At 39.4% G+C, this 16272-nt stretch overlaps 2 protein-coding genes across 2 annotated transcripts in view; one reads left to right on the plus strand and one right to left on the minus strand.

Annotated features, from left to right (window-relative positions):
* LOC133524492 (lutropin-choriogonadotropic hormone receptor-like) overlaps positions 1-12564 on the plus strand; it is a 59183-nt gene extending 46619 nt beyond the window's left edge. Inside the window, exons 4-13 of the mRNA XM_061860554.1 lie at positions 830-898; positions 1557-1649; positions 2656-2721; positions 3590-3658; positions 4565-4639; positions 7051-7168; positions 9191-9307; positions 10090-10187; positions 10607-10777; positions 11422-12564. Of these exons, the coding sequence (XP_061716538.1) occupies positions 830-898; positions 1557-1649; positions 2656-2721; positions 3590-3658; positions 4565-4639; positions 7051-7168; positions 9191-9307; positions 10090-10187; positions 10607-10777; positions 11422-12508 (1963 nt within the window). The 3' untranslated portion in view covers positions 12509-12564. The remainder of the gene's footprint in view (positions 1-829; positions 899-1556; positions 1650-2655; positions 2722-3589; positions 3659-4564; positions 4640-7050; positions 7169-9190; positions 9308-10089; positions 10188-10606; positions 10778-11421) is intronic.
* A 197-nt stretch (positions 12565-12761) lies between these two features.
* Positions 12762-16101, minus strand: LOC133524496 (AN1-type zinc finger protein 1-like). The gene is made up of 3 exons (XM_061860562.1): positions 15703-16101; positions 14775-14877; positions 12762-13330 (listed from the first exon to the last, which is right to left on the minus strand). The coding sequence occupies exons 1-3, from the start codon at positions 15984-15986 to the stop codon at positions 12806-12808; spliced, it is 912 nt and encodes a 303-aa protein (XP_061716546.1). The 5' UTR covers positions 15987-16101; the 3' UTR covers positions 12762-12805.
* Positions 16102-16272: the final 171 nt, after the last annotated feature.

The raw sequence follows: 16272 nt of genomic DNA on the forward strand, positions 1-16272 counted from the left end.
ACCTTTGATGTTTACCCGTAGGAAAACATTGTAACTATTGGAAGGAAACTGGACTAATCCCAATAAGGCCTAGTTTCCCCTCTGGGTTGGAAGATCTATATGTTATGTCATGTCAATTCTTGGGACAAGTCGCCAAGTGGAGCCCAAGCTCCGATGAACTGTGGCAAAAATCTGGGATAATGCGAGAGCGATGATGGATAGATACTTAGATATATCATACCAAGATATGAGGTCATATTTCGTCCTGTTTTTAATCGCAGCTACATATAAAACGGCATGTCGACTGCAGTAAATAAATGATTACTGCAACCTACTAAAAAATCAGTTACTAAATAAATACGCCAGGCTTTTGGTTAGGCCTAAGATTGGTAAAGAATAATAGTCTCAAAATGCTTCCTATTTAATGTTGTTTTTTCCACCATTGAGAATTTTCCTGGATCATTATCTTCATGAGTTCATGACTCAGATTCATTAAGAATGTCAATTGAGCCCATTGGATTTCATAAAGCCATTTATTATTGCTTTGTTTGAAATACCACGAATGTAAGCTACATGTGATTCAAAGGCGGTGTGTAGGTACGAGTAAGTACAATTAGAATCGGACGTCGGACCAAGCCAAATCTGCACGAACTTTGAAATAACTAAAGCGCGCGGTTATTTTATGTGAGTATATCGGATAGACGCAGCGTTGCGACCATTTGTTCCAAATTTTTCAAGTTCATATAGGTACTATATGGACTTGACGCACATATTCTGATTCTACGTATATTTCCAAATAGCCCCAAACTTAGAAAACTGAAAGTATAATACAAGATATGCATTTGCGCAGGTACATAACGCAAGCGCCGAAGCTGCAGCGAGTGGCGCCGCTGCCCGCCCTGCCGGAACTACTCACATTGTACGTATGTATGTCGCTCTATATTACTATTCACTAACACCACATATATGCAGTAACCTTTTAGTGTTCAAACTTCTTGACCCACTACGGTCAGGGGGCCGATTCTTGAACTTCGATCACTCAATTGTTCTTGAATTTCGATTACTTAATTTCATGTTCTCTCTTAAACCCTTTGAACGCTTTATGAAAGCTTTATCACACATCACTCAAACGCCAAGATTCCGGGCGCAAGGGAGCTAATGTAAAACTTACTCGAAAGTGTGAAGGTTACCTTGACAGCGTCCACCATGACACCTATTGTTGTATTGCCTTGGCGCTGTGGGCACGACTAGTAACCACGACTTTAGGTGTTCTTGGCTTTCAAAAAGTTAATTCTATCTACACTACAAGGCATTTAAATCATACTAATAGAATTGAAAACGAGTCAATAAAACTAGATTCCCAATTTCTATCGCCCGTATTTTAAAAATAACAATAACATTCCACCGTTTCCACAGATTTTCGAGTGACGAAATCGAGCGTGTATCAATTTGCCAATTGGTACCCATGTGTCAAAGTTTTAGAGAGTAGTTCTTTAGATCGTGATTGCTTAGCCATTTCAAAACCTTTGCTTTCATTCTCCTTTGCGAATGACCTTGAAATCTAATTTGCATTGCAGCATGATCACGACGTCGGGCCTGGTGGAAGTGCCCAACCTGAGTCACGTGCACGAGAACAGAGTCAACTCCTCCGCGGCGTATCTGCAAGCCATGTAAGTACCTGATTCTATCCAAATGTGTGTATTAGATTGGTTGGCTGGTACCATAAGGGCAACCAAACCACGCGAGCCTATGGGCCAGGCCACACCGGAGGCGTTTGCAGCAAGTCTGATGCTTTCTCTGTAGGTACATTGGTTGCGTTGCGTGCCGCTTTCGAGAAGTAGCTACGCGATAGTAGCTATTATAGGCGATGCACTATAAACGGGAATTGGACCTGTGCCGCATAATGCATGTGTGTGAATCGGTAATAGCGATACGTGTATGAGTTATATTGTGACTATGAAACAATGTGGTCTGAGGGTTGGTGACTATTTAACCCTTGCAAGTAAAGTGAATGACTTAAACTTAAATGAACAAATTACTCTTCAAAGCTCCGCCTTGCTAAAATCGGGCCAAGCTTACTCTGCGTGGCATTTATTGCATTTACAAGAAAGTGTGGCAATGCCACTCCATCCCTATATTTTATTCAAGTCGGTGAGAAGTTAACTTAGATGGACTTTTTTTATTCTACACACAGTTACTCGCATATATTTGATATACTCATTTTTATCTCCACAATTCCTGGTAATGATCGGTGCTTTAGCCAACGTGCAAATCGTTAACGCTCCGTAGCGTAGCGTAGTCACCTCTCTCTCTCTCCCATATTAGTGCGACAGTGACCGATTGACCCGTTGTCTACGCACTCTGATGATAAATAATCAATGTCAGACAGATATTATATATATAACGCACTTTACATGCATCGGTGTTCCGTGTATGTACTTAAGATTCTTTGTACTTAAGTCTCTCTCTCTCAAATAAATTTATTTTGTGCCACTTCGTTGGTCACAGTGACACAATATGAAAGCCACTGGAGATCATAATTATTGACACTGGGACAAGGTAGGTTGAAGTGGAACAAAAATAAAAAAAATGACCGTACAGTGAACCGCAGAATGATACGGTACCCTCTATGCATATTCAGAAATACTGGTTTGAAACAGTTCAAATTGTTCGCAGAGACCTGGAAGGCAACCACATCAAACGGATCCCGGCACACGCGCTGCGCGTGCGCGCGGCTCAAGTGTAAGTCACTAGGTACATACCCACAAAGGCATTTTTCTTTTCCGTTATTTTTAGTTTACATCTTAGTACCTTATGCTTAGTTTAATATCCAATTTCGATTCTCATGATGTAGTGCGCGGCTCAAGTGTAAGTAACTGATGAAGGCATTTTTATTTTCGATTATTTTTAATTTGCATCTTCCTTCCTTTTACTTTAAGTCCAATTTCCATTGGTCGATTATTGTGACTTGACGCGCGCTTCAAGTGTACTTTAGTGTCAAGGTAAATACCGACGAACGCGTTTTTCTTTTCATTTAGTTTGCACCACACGGGTTTTCCTGTGTTATACATTTTTAAAACAAGTCAAATATTATTTTGTGTCAAGTTATTATTTGAGCTATCTTAAAGTTCGAATCGGCCCTTAAAAGTGTTAACCATTTAGAAACGTGAAAATCGTGAATTTAGCATGCTACGCTATAACGCTTACTACTAACGTACGCTTGTAGAGTTACCTCGTAGCCTGATGTAGCATACTCTTCCCGGTATGTAGCCAAAATTCTTCGTAGGGCGATTTTGACTTAACGTTTACGCGTTTACGTGATAACTAGCGTTTACGTGACTGTTTCATTCTAACAAACATTAATCTAAATGCATGATTAGCGCATGACACGACAGACAACAAAAGCGCAATCATCCCATCTTGTATTAATTAACAACAGTAATTGTTATTGTCACCTTTAAAATACAAAAGACTAGCAAATAATATAATCCAGTTAGTCAGTCAGTAGTTACTAGATATCTATACGTTCGACCTTAGTTCGCTCGATAAGGATAAGATGTTCACAATAAGATTACTTGTTGTATCGCTATTACACGCGTCTTTATTGCAGTTCACTGAACTACAACCTCATTGAAGAGGTGCCGGCACACGCTTTCAAGTTCGCTGAGATTTCCAAACTGTAAGTATAATCCTTTTCACTTTGATGTTCTTAGAAAAGAGAAGACCTAGTAGTCAGAGCAAACCACCAAAGGTGTGGATCAGTTTAGGTACCTTAGTTGCACAGTAAGTAGTACCAACCGAAGGGAAGAAGAGGTAGATCTTAGAATCTAAAACGCCCTCAGATGTTCAGCAGCGCTTCACCGAATTCTAGTATCCAAGCTGATCAGTAAATCAAGAATCGAATCTACAAGACAGTAATTAGAGCAATAGGTATGAAGACTGAGAAGCTTGGACTCAGAAAGAAGACAGTAAGCAGTTAGTGTCGGAGAGGAAAATCTGGCGGTAGATTCTGGGACCTATCAGAGATGAAGCTGGAAAAGTGAGGCGTAGGAAGAATAGGGAGCTAGAGGAGCGGTGCCCAATATAATTGTCGAGATCAAAGCCACACGGCTTCGCTGGCTCGGTCACCTGGAGAGAATCGAGGAAGAGCGTATGTGGGGCGCCCGGGTGAAAAACATTCGTTCGGGCATCCCAGAAACCGCTCGAGTGATGAAGACCTGTCAACTCTCTGCTCTCAGCACCCAACTGGCGTGAAGTAGCGCAGTATAGGGTAAAGTGGCGTTCTCTTGTAGCAGAGGCCAAGATCCTTTTCGGGTCACTGAGCCATTAAAGTAGTTAAGTATAATCCTGATCCTGACCTAGGTAATTAGACTGATAGACATAATGAGGATAACAATTTTGAATCTGTAAATTCCGTCAAAGTTACGATAGCTTCCGACGTTTTTAAGTTTGACCTTTTTTAAACATTTAAAACATGCACTTGCAGGCTAAATAAAACGTAACGCAATGCCGTCGTTTACAACGTGGCTTCTTCGTATAAGTAGGTAACTAATTACATTTACGATGTATTGTATTCTATTTTCAGGAGTTTCAGAGGAAACATTAATCTAAAGCATTTGGATGAAAATGCCTTCGCTGGAAACCTAGTGCTCCGGCAGTTGTAAGTTAAAAGAGTTGAACTAATCATTTTTTATGCTGTAGTTTTAATAGGGAATATTAAGCAAAATTCTGCGTAGAGAGCGCCACCTGCACATACTGAAAGCCAACAGCGAAACAAAACTTTAAATTTCGTTATCTGCCTCTCTATCACACTTTCATATTCGAGCGATAGAGAAGCAGATAACTAAATCTTGATTTTCGCGTTTCGCGATGTGCTCTCTGTAAAGAAACCGCCTTCATGTGTCAATGTCATAGTTAAACCTCTCAAAAAACTGTTTAAGGCATAGGATGTATAAGTTACTCTATGGTTTACAATACGTGCAAGTGCTGCACTCTGGCGGCAGAACATTGCAGTAATATCCCCTAGCAGTTTTTAAGGTAACCTTCCAAAAGTTTATGACATACTTTAGTGTGCAGGGGAAGCTTGAATGATGTAGTTTTTACGGTGACTTTGAAATATTTATCTAATTGTAGTTTATTACCAATAGTGTATCGTTCATATTTTGTCGTAATAAAAATTCGTTAGAACTAAGGTCCAACGGATTATCGGCTGTATCTCTATGAACAATAGATTACAAGAGTCGATAATCCATTGGACCTTCTAGATAGTTCTAATGACTTTTGACTATGTTAACGCCCGGCACCAATCATGGGACATTAAAGAGAAAATTTGGAGTATTTTTCATATTTCACCAACACCTGTAAAATTGTGTTAATGATTCACGGTTAGTTTCACTAGACTTAAATCGACCGGGAAATAAACCGTGATTACCTTTTATATTGTTTTACGCATGTGACTGCGTCGAAATATTGGGAGCTCAAAAACAATATAAAAGGTTATCACGGTTTATATCCGGGTCGATTTAAGACCTGTAAAGTTTCTACGAACGAAGAACGAGGGACGAATGTCCTATTCGTCCTTTATGTTTTCTAAGTAGGTATTTAATGAAAGCAACTAAAATTGGTTTTAATATTATTAACAAATTAAAACTATATTTTTTTGCTCTAATTATTGGACAAAAATAAAAACGAAACACTGAATGTACATTCAATCAATCAATCAAATCATTTATTTGTTAGAATACAGTCAGTACATAATCATGTTAGTTACTAGCTGTTGCCCGCGACTTCGTACGCGTGGATTTGTATGTTGGTGATTATAGACATGAGTATAGAACATTATACATAAATTTCAACCTTCTAGCATTTGTAGTTTCGGCTCTGCGTTGATGAGTCAGTCAGGACACGTGCATTTATATATATATAGATTAAGATAATGAAAACTTAGTACCTATAGGTGGTTACATAATATCGAAATAGTTTACTTAGTAAGGTACTTTACCTTAATAAACACGTGTATTATGTACCTGAATGTCAATTTATCTTAGCTGAATTACACGAAAGTCACAAAACCACCTTGCAGAGTTTGTTTGTTTAGGTACAAACACACATGATTTAGATAAACAACGTCTTATCCAAATAGGTACACAAATATGCATTTAGTATTTGTATGCTAAGATTAAACGCTAATTAGCTATCAAACCAAATATTTTTTATCTTTTGAAGATCTAAACGTAGCTATCAACGCAAACGTCTGTTGCTAACTGTACTTTTATTACTCATTATTGTTGTATGTGTTTTATGTCTCAACAACGGTTCTAACGATTTCTAGGATCAAATTTGCATTAAGTACTTTTAGGAGTTCACGGAAGGGAAATATTGGATCTCTAAATTATTACCAAAAATTATTTTGACGAATATCATTTCACAACTAATTATTTGCATATTTTCATTTTGGCGAATGATCAAGAGGCAACTCAACATAATAATTCGTTTAATTTTCCAACCTTACAATTAGCAACTGTATGTTTGGCCAACAATTTAAACTATAAACTGTTTAAAACGCAATGTTTTAGGTAGCAGAATGACTTCGTAAGTGTAATCCAGAACAAAAGGTTTATTTTTGTAATTTAACATCGTACGAATCAAATGAGACCGTAGAGTATGACTTCTAATTACTTACCCCCTTATTCATAAATGTCTACTAAAGTTAACAAGCCGCTAATAATCATTTGTCCCTTTCCGACGTATCGGTATGATGGAAAAGGACAAACGATTATTAGCGGCTTGTTAACTTTAGTAGACGTTTATGAATAAGGGGAGTTTGTGTTTAATAATGGAGACATAGCCATATGGCCTGATTTAGTTACATTATGGTTTATCCCTTTCTTACAAATACATAAGTCAAAATGACAGATAAAGGCAAACGATTCATAGCTAATTCAGACCAGTAATGCGTTTATGAATAACGCCAATAGGCTCTAGGCTCTCCGAAACAGCCGCGCGGGACTCAAAATACAAATAAGTTGAACAGTAAAATTAGGTAATTTAATTATGTTTGATTTGTTGCAGAGATTTAAGCAACACCGCAATTACCTCGTTACCCATAAAAGGATTAGAAAAGCTAGAAATACTCAAGATAGAGCGCACCCCCGCGCTCAAATACATCCCATCGATATACGATTTACAGGTAAACTATGTAGAGGCGTATTATGATTGTAATAGGGACCGTGCGCGTTGGAGGGTCTGCCATCTTGTGGCCTGAATCGGAACCATAAACATGCACATTTACACGTTACATGTTTTCTTGTGCATATTAGGTTCTGCCATCTTGTGGGCTACATCGGAACAATAAACATCAAATTTACGCCTCGCGCCAAAACTCTGACGGCTCCTGTGCTGCCTCCTACAGTTCATGCACGCTCCCTATATCACGTCATGGATTTGCCATAATGTCAAAATTATGTAATTTTGTTATTTTACTCGCGTGCATTTCGTTCATATATTTATTCCTACTTAGGTAAATGTATTGACGCGAGAGAGACGCGAGGGCAGATGATAACAAAATTCTGACCGGTCTGGTCTAGTGGGTAGTGACCCTGCCTATGAAGCCGATGGTCCCGGGTTCAAATCCCGGTAAGAGCATTTATTTGTGTGATGAACACAGATATTTGTTCTTGAGTCATGGATGTATTCTATGTATTTATAAATATTTATATATTATATGTATATATCGTTGTATAAGTACCCACAACACAAGCCTTAAATGCCTTAATGAGCTTACTGTGGAACTTAGCCAATTTGTGTAATAATGTCCTATAATATTTATATATTTATGTCATTTAGATATATTTTGACATAAAAATCGTATGTTCGAATTGGCCTCAGGGATTACATCCAATTCAATTATCTGGAGCAGCATAGCTTTTTAATGCTTTTATTGGCTTTACGCTAAATCCCACTTCATCTAGCACATATTGTACGTCGACTTATACCGCGAGACGCCACCCAAAAGCCGTTATTTATAAGCTTTAACCTTCTGCTGCGTGCTAATATGCAATTAAAACTCATGCAATTGTATTCCTTATTCACATACCATAAGACTCATTCTCTTGTTTTTTTAGTATGGCAATAAGAATTTAGCTCATCATAAATAAACCCTGATCCACTATGGCACCATGTCAAATTGAAAAGGGAATGAAAAATCGTGGCGGGCTTTGTTAATTTTTTTTTTATACCACGACGGTGGCAAACAAGCATACGGCCCGCCTGATGGTAAGCAGTCACCGCAGCCTATGGACGCCTGCAACTCCAGAGATGTTACATGCGCGTTGCCGACCCTTTAAAAACCTGTACACTCCTTTTTTAAAGGACCCCATACTGTAGACCCTCGGGAAAACCTCGGAAGGGAGCTCATTCCACAGCCGGAGCGTCCGCGGGAGGAAATTCCTCTTGAACCGCACAGTACGCGACCATTTAGGTTCTAAGGTGTGAGGATGAACACCCTGCCGACGGCGAGCGGTGCGGTGATAGAAAGTGGCCGTTGGCATCATGTCAAACAATTCCTCAGAGCACAGACCATTGTACAAGCGGTTTTAAATGCTTTAGGTACAAAGATTTATTTTATCGTTTTCTTATCGTAAATATATAGATGTCATATACAAAAGAAACTGTAACCAGGCCGCGTAGCCAAAATGCAAATGGCTTACGCTCCGTAGCGATCGAAACGCAACGGTCACTGTCGCACTAATAAGGAAGGGTGATAGAGACACAAAGCGTTTCGTTGTCGTAGCGATAACGATTGTCACTTTGGCTAGGCCGGCAGAACCTCCAGTGGTGGAGGCTGGATTCGAATCAGCGTTTTCGGTTTACGCGACTAATGCCCTGGACATGTAGGCTACCCCGTCTCGTCGGTACCCTCGTCGTCGTTCCAATTTCTCGAGTATATGAAAATTCACTATAACTTGGACCTTTTTAAATCGAGAGTGAAGAGACATCTTTTAGGCAAGCATGTTTCATCCTAGACTGCATCGGCACTTTCCATCAGGTGAGATTGTGGTTAAATGCTTACCTTTTCGCAATAAAAAAAAATTTGAAAAACTAGGCGAATTTATAGTCAGGCGTCGTAATAATTTGGTTGGTTCCCAAAAGTTGAGTAAACTTACTATTTACGTGTGTTAAAAGTTTTTCAAATAATTTGCATGTGTTACAGAGCCTGAAGGAGGCGCACTTAACCCACCACTTCCACTGCTGTGCATTCGCGTTTCCCGAGCGCCATGATCCAGCGAGACACGCACTCTATGAGCTCTACATAAAACAACTGAAAGAGGTAGAGTACTCAACACTATACGCTTCCACTGTTGCCCATTTGATAAAACAAGCTATCTTAAGAGAGTCATAGTCACTACCGTCGTGCGGGGGGTGTGGGGGGGGCCGCAAAGGCCCCCCAATGATGACAGTTGGTTGCGCTGTATCAGTACCCGAAGCACGGACGTCATGAAATGAAGATGAAAGAGAGAGCCTGAAGGAGGCGCACTTGACCCACCATTTCCACTGTCTTGCGTTCGCGTTTCCCGAGCGCCACGAACCAGCGCGCCATGCATTCTATGCACTCTACATAAAACAACTGAAAGAGACAGAATACTGAAAACAGACTCTAAACTAGCGTGAAGCGTTGACTAAGAGCGCGAATAGCATAAATATTTACAGTTGGCATCAAAAGTAGCAGTTCAGACTACGCGTCAGAATCAGAATCTACCAATCTCTCATAATAGCTTAACATAACGCCATAAATCATAACATAGTAATTTAAGTATATTGGTAACTAACAAAATATGGATTGTGTCGTTCGAAATAAATGTTTTTTATTTTTATTTTTTACAAAAGCTGTTGATGATGCTGACTATGCATGACTCTTCTTCTTCTTCTTCCTCCTGCCCTTATCCCACGTTATGTGGGGTCGGCACAACATGTTCTTCTCTTCCATTCTCCTAAAACGACTATGAGAAAATTTGTATACTAATATGTGTTGCCGTGAGCGGCACTAGTGAGTTGTGTCCTACGCGATTTATGCTAAAGGGAGATGTTTTATAACAATGTATATGTTTTCAGAAATGTGCTCAAAACGCAAAATCTGCAGAGAGGCGACAGAGATCCTTGGAGCCTATCAGAAAAATCGACACTCAACGATTAGTAGCGGAACTACAAGGGTAAGCGTTTCGCTACGAACTGAACTAAGTTGGTAAAAATACGCGGTGACACTTAATAGACCCCTAAATAATTAAGTGATTGGCATTTCAACTGTTTTGATTACTGAAAATAAGTATCCGAGCTCTTAACAATACGCACGGCTTAAGTCAAATCCTAAATTATTATACACTTTTTATTGATACTTCATCCCTTTCAGACCGTATTGGGTGCTGAGCAACACCTCTTTTAGTACGCTGTTTGCAACGGTTCTAAGCCAATTATAGTAATTATTCTAACTACCTAATCATTATTTATCACGTCAAATAAGCATACAGCCTGCCTGATGGTAGGCGGTTAACGTAGTATATGTACGCGTGACTTCAGAAGTGTAACACCTTATTGTAAATCGATTTATTAACATTTTGAACTCTTTCTCCAGGAGTTCAGAAGAAGACGAGTCAACAGCAACAACGAGCGAAGACTACTCACCAAACATGTTCGACTTCGACTACAGCGGCGACGTCAGCTCCGAATACGACGATGAAATGTTTCACGAGGCCGTCAACACCACCGGCGCCGAGATGCTGGAGTGCGGCAACTTCAGCGCCAAGTAAGATGTAAAAGCTTAAGACCTTTATATCTTTCGAATTTAAACTGTCGTGAGGCTTACTAGCATCAAGCTAATTTTACGGTTTAGGTAACTCACGTATTTTTAGTCATTCGCACGACATGTTTTGGAGAGCCTAGCTTTCCTTTTTGAACACTAACAGAACATGAGCAACGGTCATTATATCCGCGCGCCGCGTACCTCATCTTTCCCTTTGCACCATAATATGTACGAGTATTTCAATCGGGTCTTCATCCAGACGGTGTCAATAGGGCTCTTAATTAGTTCAGCGACTGTTCGATGTCCTGCACCACACTTGTTCAAAAGCTAACGATTTAGTCACATAGTTTGATTAGATGAGATCTACCATGTTCAAGCGTAGAGAACTGAGCAATCTTGCTTGTCAAATATGATACAGTAGGCATGTTGCCTATAGTCGCGCATTACATCACATCATAGGTACTTTTGCAGCACAAAGCACAAGTCCCTTTCGGACACGGCGCTTTAGTGAGAGTCTAGTCTAGAGCAATATCTTGACATATCGTGCGACTGCGAAGATACGCCTGCTGGCTATTAGATATCTCTCAAGATCATTCAGACCTCACGAGTCAATAAGGGGATGAACTAACGCAAATTTTTGTCAACAGGCTACGCGTGGTGAACTGCACGCCCCTCCCCGACGCTCTCAACCCGTGCGAGGACGTGATGGGCTGGACGTGGCTGCGCGCCAGCGTCTGGTTCGTGGTCGCCGCGGCCGTCGTCGGCAACCTCGCTGTACTCATCGTCCTTCTCGCCAACCGCTCGGAACTTACCGTCCCGCGCTTCCTTATGTGTCATCTCGCCTTCTCTGACCTGTGCACTGGAATCTACCTCTTCATGTTAGCTGTAGTAGACTTACAATCTTACGGAGAATTCTTCAACTACGCTTACGACTGGCAATATGGAGTCGGATGCAAAATCGCTGGATTCTTATCTGTCTTTTCTGGACAGCTATCAGTCTTTACTCTAACTATAGTGACTCTGGAACGCTGGTTCGCGATTACCTTTGCGATATATTTGGAGAGGAGAATCTCTTTGGGAACGGCAGCTAAAATCATGATCGGTGGCTGGCTGTTTTCTATTCACATGGCCGGGTTGCCTCTGGCTGGCGTGTCAGATTATTCTTCTACTTCTATTTGCTTGCCTGTTAAGAGTTCATCGACCTCAGATGCAGTGTATCAAGGATCTCTGTTCCTTTTCAATGCTGTAGCGTGGGTGATAATAGTGGTATGCTATGTGGGGATATACAGATCGCTTGGAGGCGGTGGAGAAAAGTACGGAGGCAGAGGAGCAGCGGCGGCTGCAGAACGACGCATCGCCAACAAAATGGCTTTACTAATCGGTACGGATTTACTCTGCTGGGCGCCAGTTGCGTTTTTCGGAGTGACAGCGCTCGCGGGGGTTCCTCTAGTCGACGTGAGCCACGGAAAAGTGCTGCTAGTATTTTTTTATCCGCTGAACGCGTGCGCTAATCCGTTCCTTTACGCAATACTCACAAAGCAGTACCGCAGGGACTTGATAAATTTGATCGCGCGCAGCGGACGCTGCAATTGGTTGGTGGAACGGTACAAGCTGGCGGCCACGCCCCCCGCTACTGCGCATACTCAGCAGTCGGCGCCGGCGCCGCTTATTCCACTAGTACAGTATGGGAGGAGCACCTCGCAAATTAGCAAGGAAAATGGGGAACTGCTTTAATTTACGTTTGTTAATGATATTTGTAATTTTATGCTTATTAGATAATTTATTTATTATATTGTTTTTTATTGACCTGACTATTCCAATTAAAAAAATCTTTGTTTTTGCTAATTATTTTAAAATGAGTGTCCTTGGCATTCATTTTTAAAATGGTAAGTAATTAATTTGGTATTCAACTAAATCAGACTGAAATATACAATTAAAATTATGCAATTATTAGATACACTGATGAAAATGGTAAGAAAAACTACACTACAAGTGTTTTCAATGACTTTACTATTGTTTTTGATACATACATCAGCTCAAGAAAATCTGAGCATTTTCTGAAATATTACTTAACACTTTACTGTCAATGTACTCTACCACTAACTTGTCACCTTCCAGCAACACCTCTTGCTTCATCAGCTCTCCGATTTCCCCATCCATCTTCTGAGGACTGATGCAGTATCCGTCCAACTGTCGGAACAGCCTCAGTTTCACATCACTCATTTTGTTATTTTCATTCTTAATGTCACAAGTTTCACAAATACTGTCTATTGCTCTGCCTAAACTCCATTTTGAGCTTATAAATACTGGCACAGAATCCTTTAAATCAGGATCTAAGGTCACAGATTCTAAGGCCACTAATTTTTCCACATCTTCAATGACTTTCATAGACTTGGCTTCCATGTTTTTTGGTTTTCCAATAGCAAAGTAAACCCGATCAGAAGCGGGGACAGACTTAGGGCCTTTAGCTTTTTGTTTTATTCTCATGAGATGGATTTTCGAGGCTGTTTTCACTTTTGCTGTTGATTGGAGTGCTTTTCTTATATTTTCTGTCACCTGCAACCAAGAAATTTCTATACTTACTAAAAAATGCAGATAAATCACCACTTAAATCCAAAAAAAGATATCATTACAGAATCACCAAAAAGATATCATTACAGGAACCATTTCCAAGGACATGAAGACGACGGATTTAAAACCCGAAATTGCACAAAAACGCCCAGAATGGCGTCTTAGGACTAGGAGGGCCGACCCCAAGAGACATGGGAAATAGGCTCGTGAGAAGAAGAAGATCATTACAGAATTTCTAGGACATTTGTTTGGATACTTGATTCATCCAACGATAAGTAAAAGCACAGCAAAGAATCTGACTATCACATACACCTGGTCAAGTGCATCTATTCTACAATATATTTTTATTGATCAAACTAACAAGTAATTTAAACAAACAATTCAATTATGCCTTAAAGTTAAAATTACAAAAGAAAGTTAAAAACTAAACTTAAAAATAAAATATAAATAGAAAATTTGCCCCAAATCACTATCTATTAGCAGCATTCCCAGTAGGCTGGCAGCGATGCCACTTGTATGGCAATGCTGATCCGCTGTGTTAAAGAAGAGATGCTTTCCAGATAGATCTTCGTACATTGACACGCCTGTTGCTATCTCTATAGCACGCGCATAATTATATTGCTGTCATGCGAGTACATTGGAACATTTGGAACCTAAAAAAGTTATGAAAAATAAGGAAATGAGTATGACCATAAAAATTAAATTGTTTGATACCTGTATACTTCCTGTTCTAACTTATGGTTGCCAAATATGGGCACTTAACAAATCCCACTACAAAAAGCTAGAAATTTGTCAAAACGCTATGGAGAGAAGTATGATGGGTAAGTGACTGATAAAGTTAGAAATATAGATATAAAGAAATGTACTAAAACAAAAGATATTACTACAACAATTAAGAAGTTAAAATGGAAATGGGCAGGTCACACAATTAGAAGGAGAGAAAAGTGGTCTAAAGCAATAATGTACTGTTTTACTAGAGACAAAAAGAGGAAGCGTGGCAGGCCAACAAGAAGATGGGATGATGAGATTAAGAGCGCAGCAGGAGGTTGCTGGACTACAATAGCAAGGGATAGGGATAAATGGAAACAGTTAGGGGAGGTTTTGCCTACAAAAGGCATACAGATGGAAATTAGATATATATATATATATATATATATATATATATATATATATATATGAAATGTACTTACAAAATACTTGTCTGAAATAAAGGCTATTTCATTTATTCATTCATTCACTCGCACAGTGACATGGACAACTGGCATCATGGGTGGGATAGCAATATAATTATGCGCCTGCAATAGAGATAGCAACATGCCGGTCAATGTACAGAAATCTATCTGGAAAGTGTTTCTGCTTTAGATACGACCCAGCCCTCTAGTCATGCATCAATACATTTGCAAACTGAGTAATGCAAAAAGAATTATACCTTCTCTTGCAAATGTTTGTTGGCCTCATGGAACTGACGTCTTGGTGCCTCTAGCTGTTCAATTTTGTGTGCCATTGTTTCATCATCAATCTCTGGGCATGACCTGAAATGCAGTTATAAGGTAGGTAGAAATATAAATATTGTTAGCAATCAAATGCTGGAAATTCACTGAAAGACAAAGCAAATGTTGGTTCGATAAGTTGATACAACAATCCCATTCAGTGAAAAAATTAAATCAGTTAACTTAGGAATCAAAATTGAAAGAATTAATTAATTGTAATTTATTAGCATAATTATTGCCTAGCATAGCTTAACATGAACCTTTGTCATTTTTATTTTATATATATAAATTGACTTATTAAATTATGTTTGCATATGCCAATCTCATTAGACGGGTGTACACAGAGTGTTCTCCTCCCGCACAAAACGGCCGGTGTAGACGAGTCAGCCGAGGCACGTCTACACTGGCTGTTTTATGCGCGAGCTTGCCTAGTGCGTATGCTCGCTCTGTGTGGATCCTCCTATTACCTCATTACCCATTAAATAATGTAAATAAAAAATTGTGTATGTATATAGTTACATAATAAGAAGTTATTTCGTACGCCAAAAGGCACATCATAGCTGTTCCTTAGCATACTTAGTTACCACCTATTTATGTACCTGTGACAAACAAATAAAGAATTGATATTGAAAGGTACCGCCTACAACTTATCTGCTTTGCCTAAAGGTTGACTGGTAGAGAATGCCTTACGGCATTAAGTTCGCCTATTGTACAGTGTGTTTTCTTATGTGCAATAAAGATTAAATAAATAAATAAATATAAAGGTCTTAATCTTTTATACCTATATAGTTTAAAGTCATATAGTTAAAGCTAGTCATGGACACTATAGAAACGCTCTATTTTAGATTTGTTTAAAGGAATACTTACGGATGAAATCGGTGTTCAATACAGTAGTGTTTTTGACATTTCGGACACAATATTTCGTGCAAGCTACCCTTCCGGCAGCCCTTTGACGAACATCGGAATATCTGATCATCGCTCTTCAGCTTTATCTCCTTCGGTTCGGGCGCTAACTCACACTCTCCCGACAAGCTGTGCTCGGTAAAATGTTCACGACAGAAAACCTTCCCACATTTACATTGTAACGGTAGAAAATCAATCTGATTACAGTTTTGGAACGTGCAATGTTCGCCTAATGTAGGGAACTCCATTTCTTAGGTGTTTTATCAGAATTTTGTATTTATTTTCTAGTGAAACTGTTTTGCTTGGTCATGAAATACCAATAAAAACAAAAATGGTGAAGTATAACCTACAAACATCAATGTCAGTTTGACAACTAGCGTTCGTTCGGAAATTTTGGCACACACGATAAATTATGAAAATAGCGCCATCTACCGTCGAGTAGAATAATATTTTCTCCAATAGACCAATATTCATCATATTAATTTGCATTTAGCTTGAACTTGATCTCATAAGCGAAGGTTAAGCCTTCCAGCT

The sequence above is a fragment of the Cydia pomonella genome, chromosome 13 (assembly GCF_033807575.1).
Source record: "Cydia pomonella isolate Wapato2018A chromosome 13, ilCydPomo1, whole genome shotgun sequence".
NCBI lineage: Eukaryota > Metazoa > Arthropoda > Insecta > Lepidoptera > Tortricidae > Cydia > Cydia pomonella.

Excerpts from the sequence above, each read along its gene's own strand:
- LOC133524496 (XM_061860562.1), bottom strand. The coding sequence starts at position 15,986 with ATGGAGTTCCCTACATTAGGCGAACATTGCACGTTCCAAAACTGTAAT. Across the intron at positions 14,878-15,702 it reads ATTGAACACCGATTTCATCC|GTCATGCCCAGAGATTGATG; the intron begins GTAAGTATTCCT and ends ACTGCATTTCAG. Across the intron at positions 13,331-14,774 it reads ACAAACATTTGCAAGAGAAG|GTGACAGAAAATATAAGAAA; the intron begins GTATAATTCTTT and ends TCTTGGTTGCAG.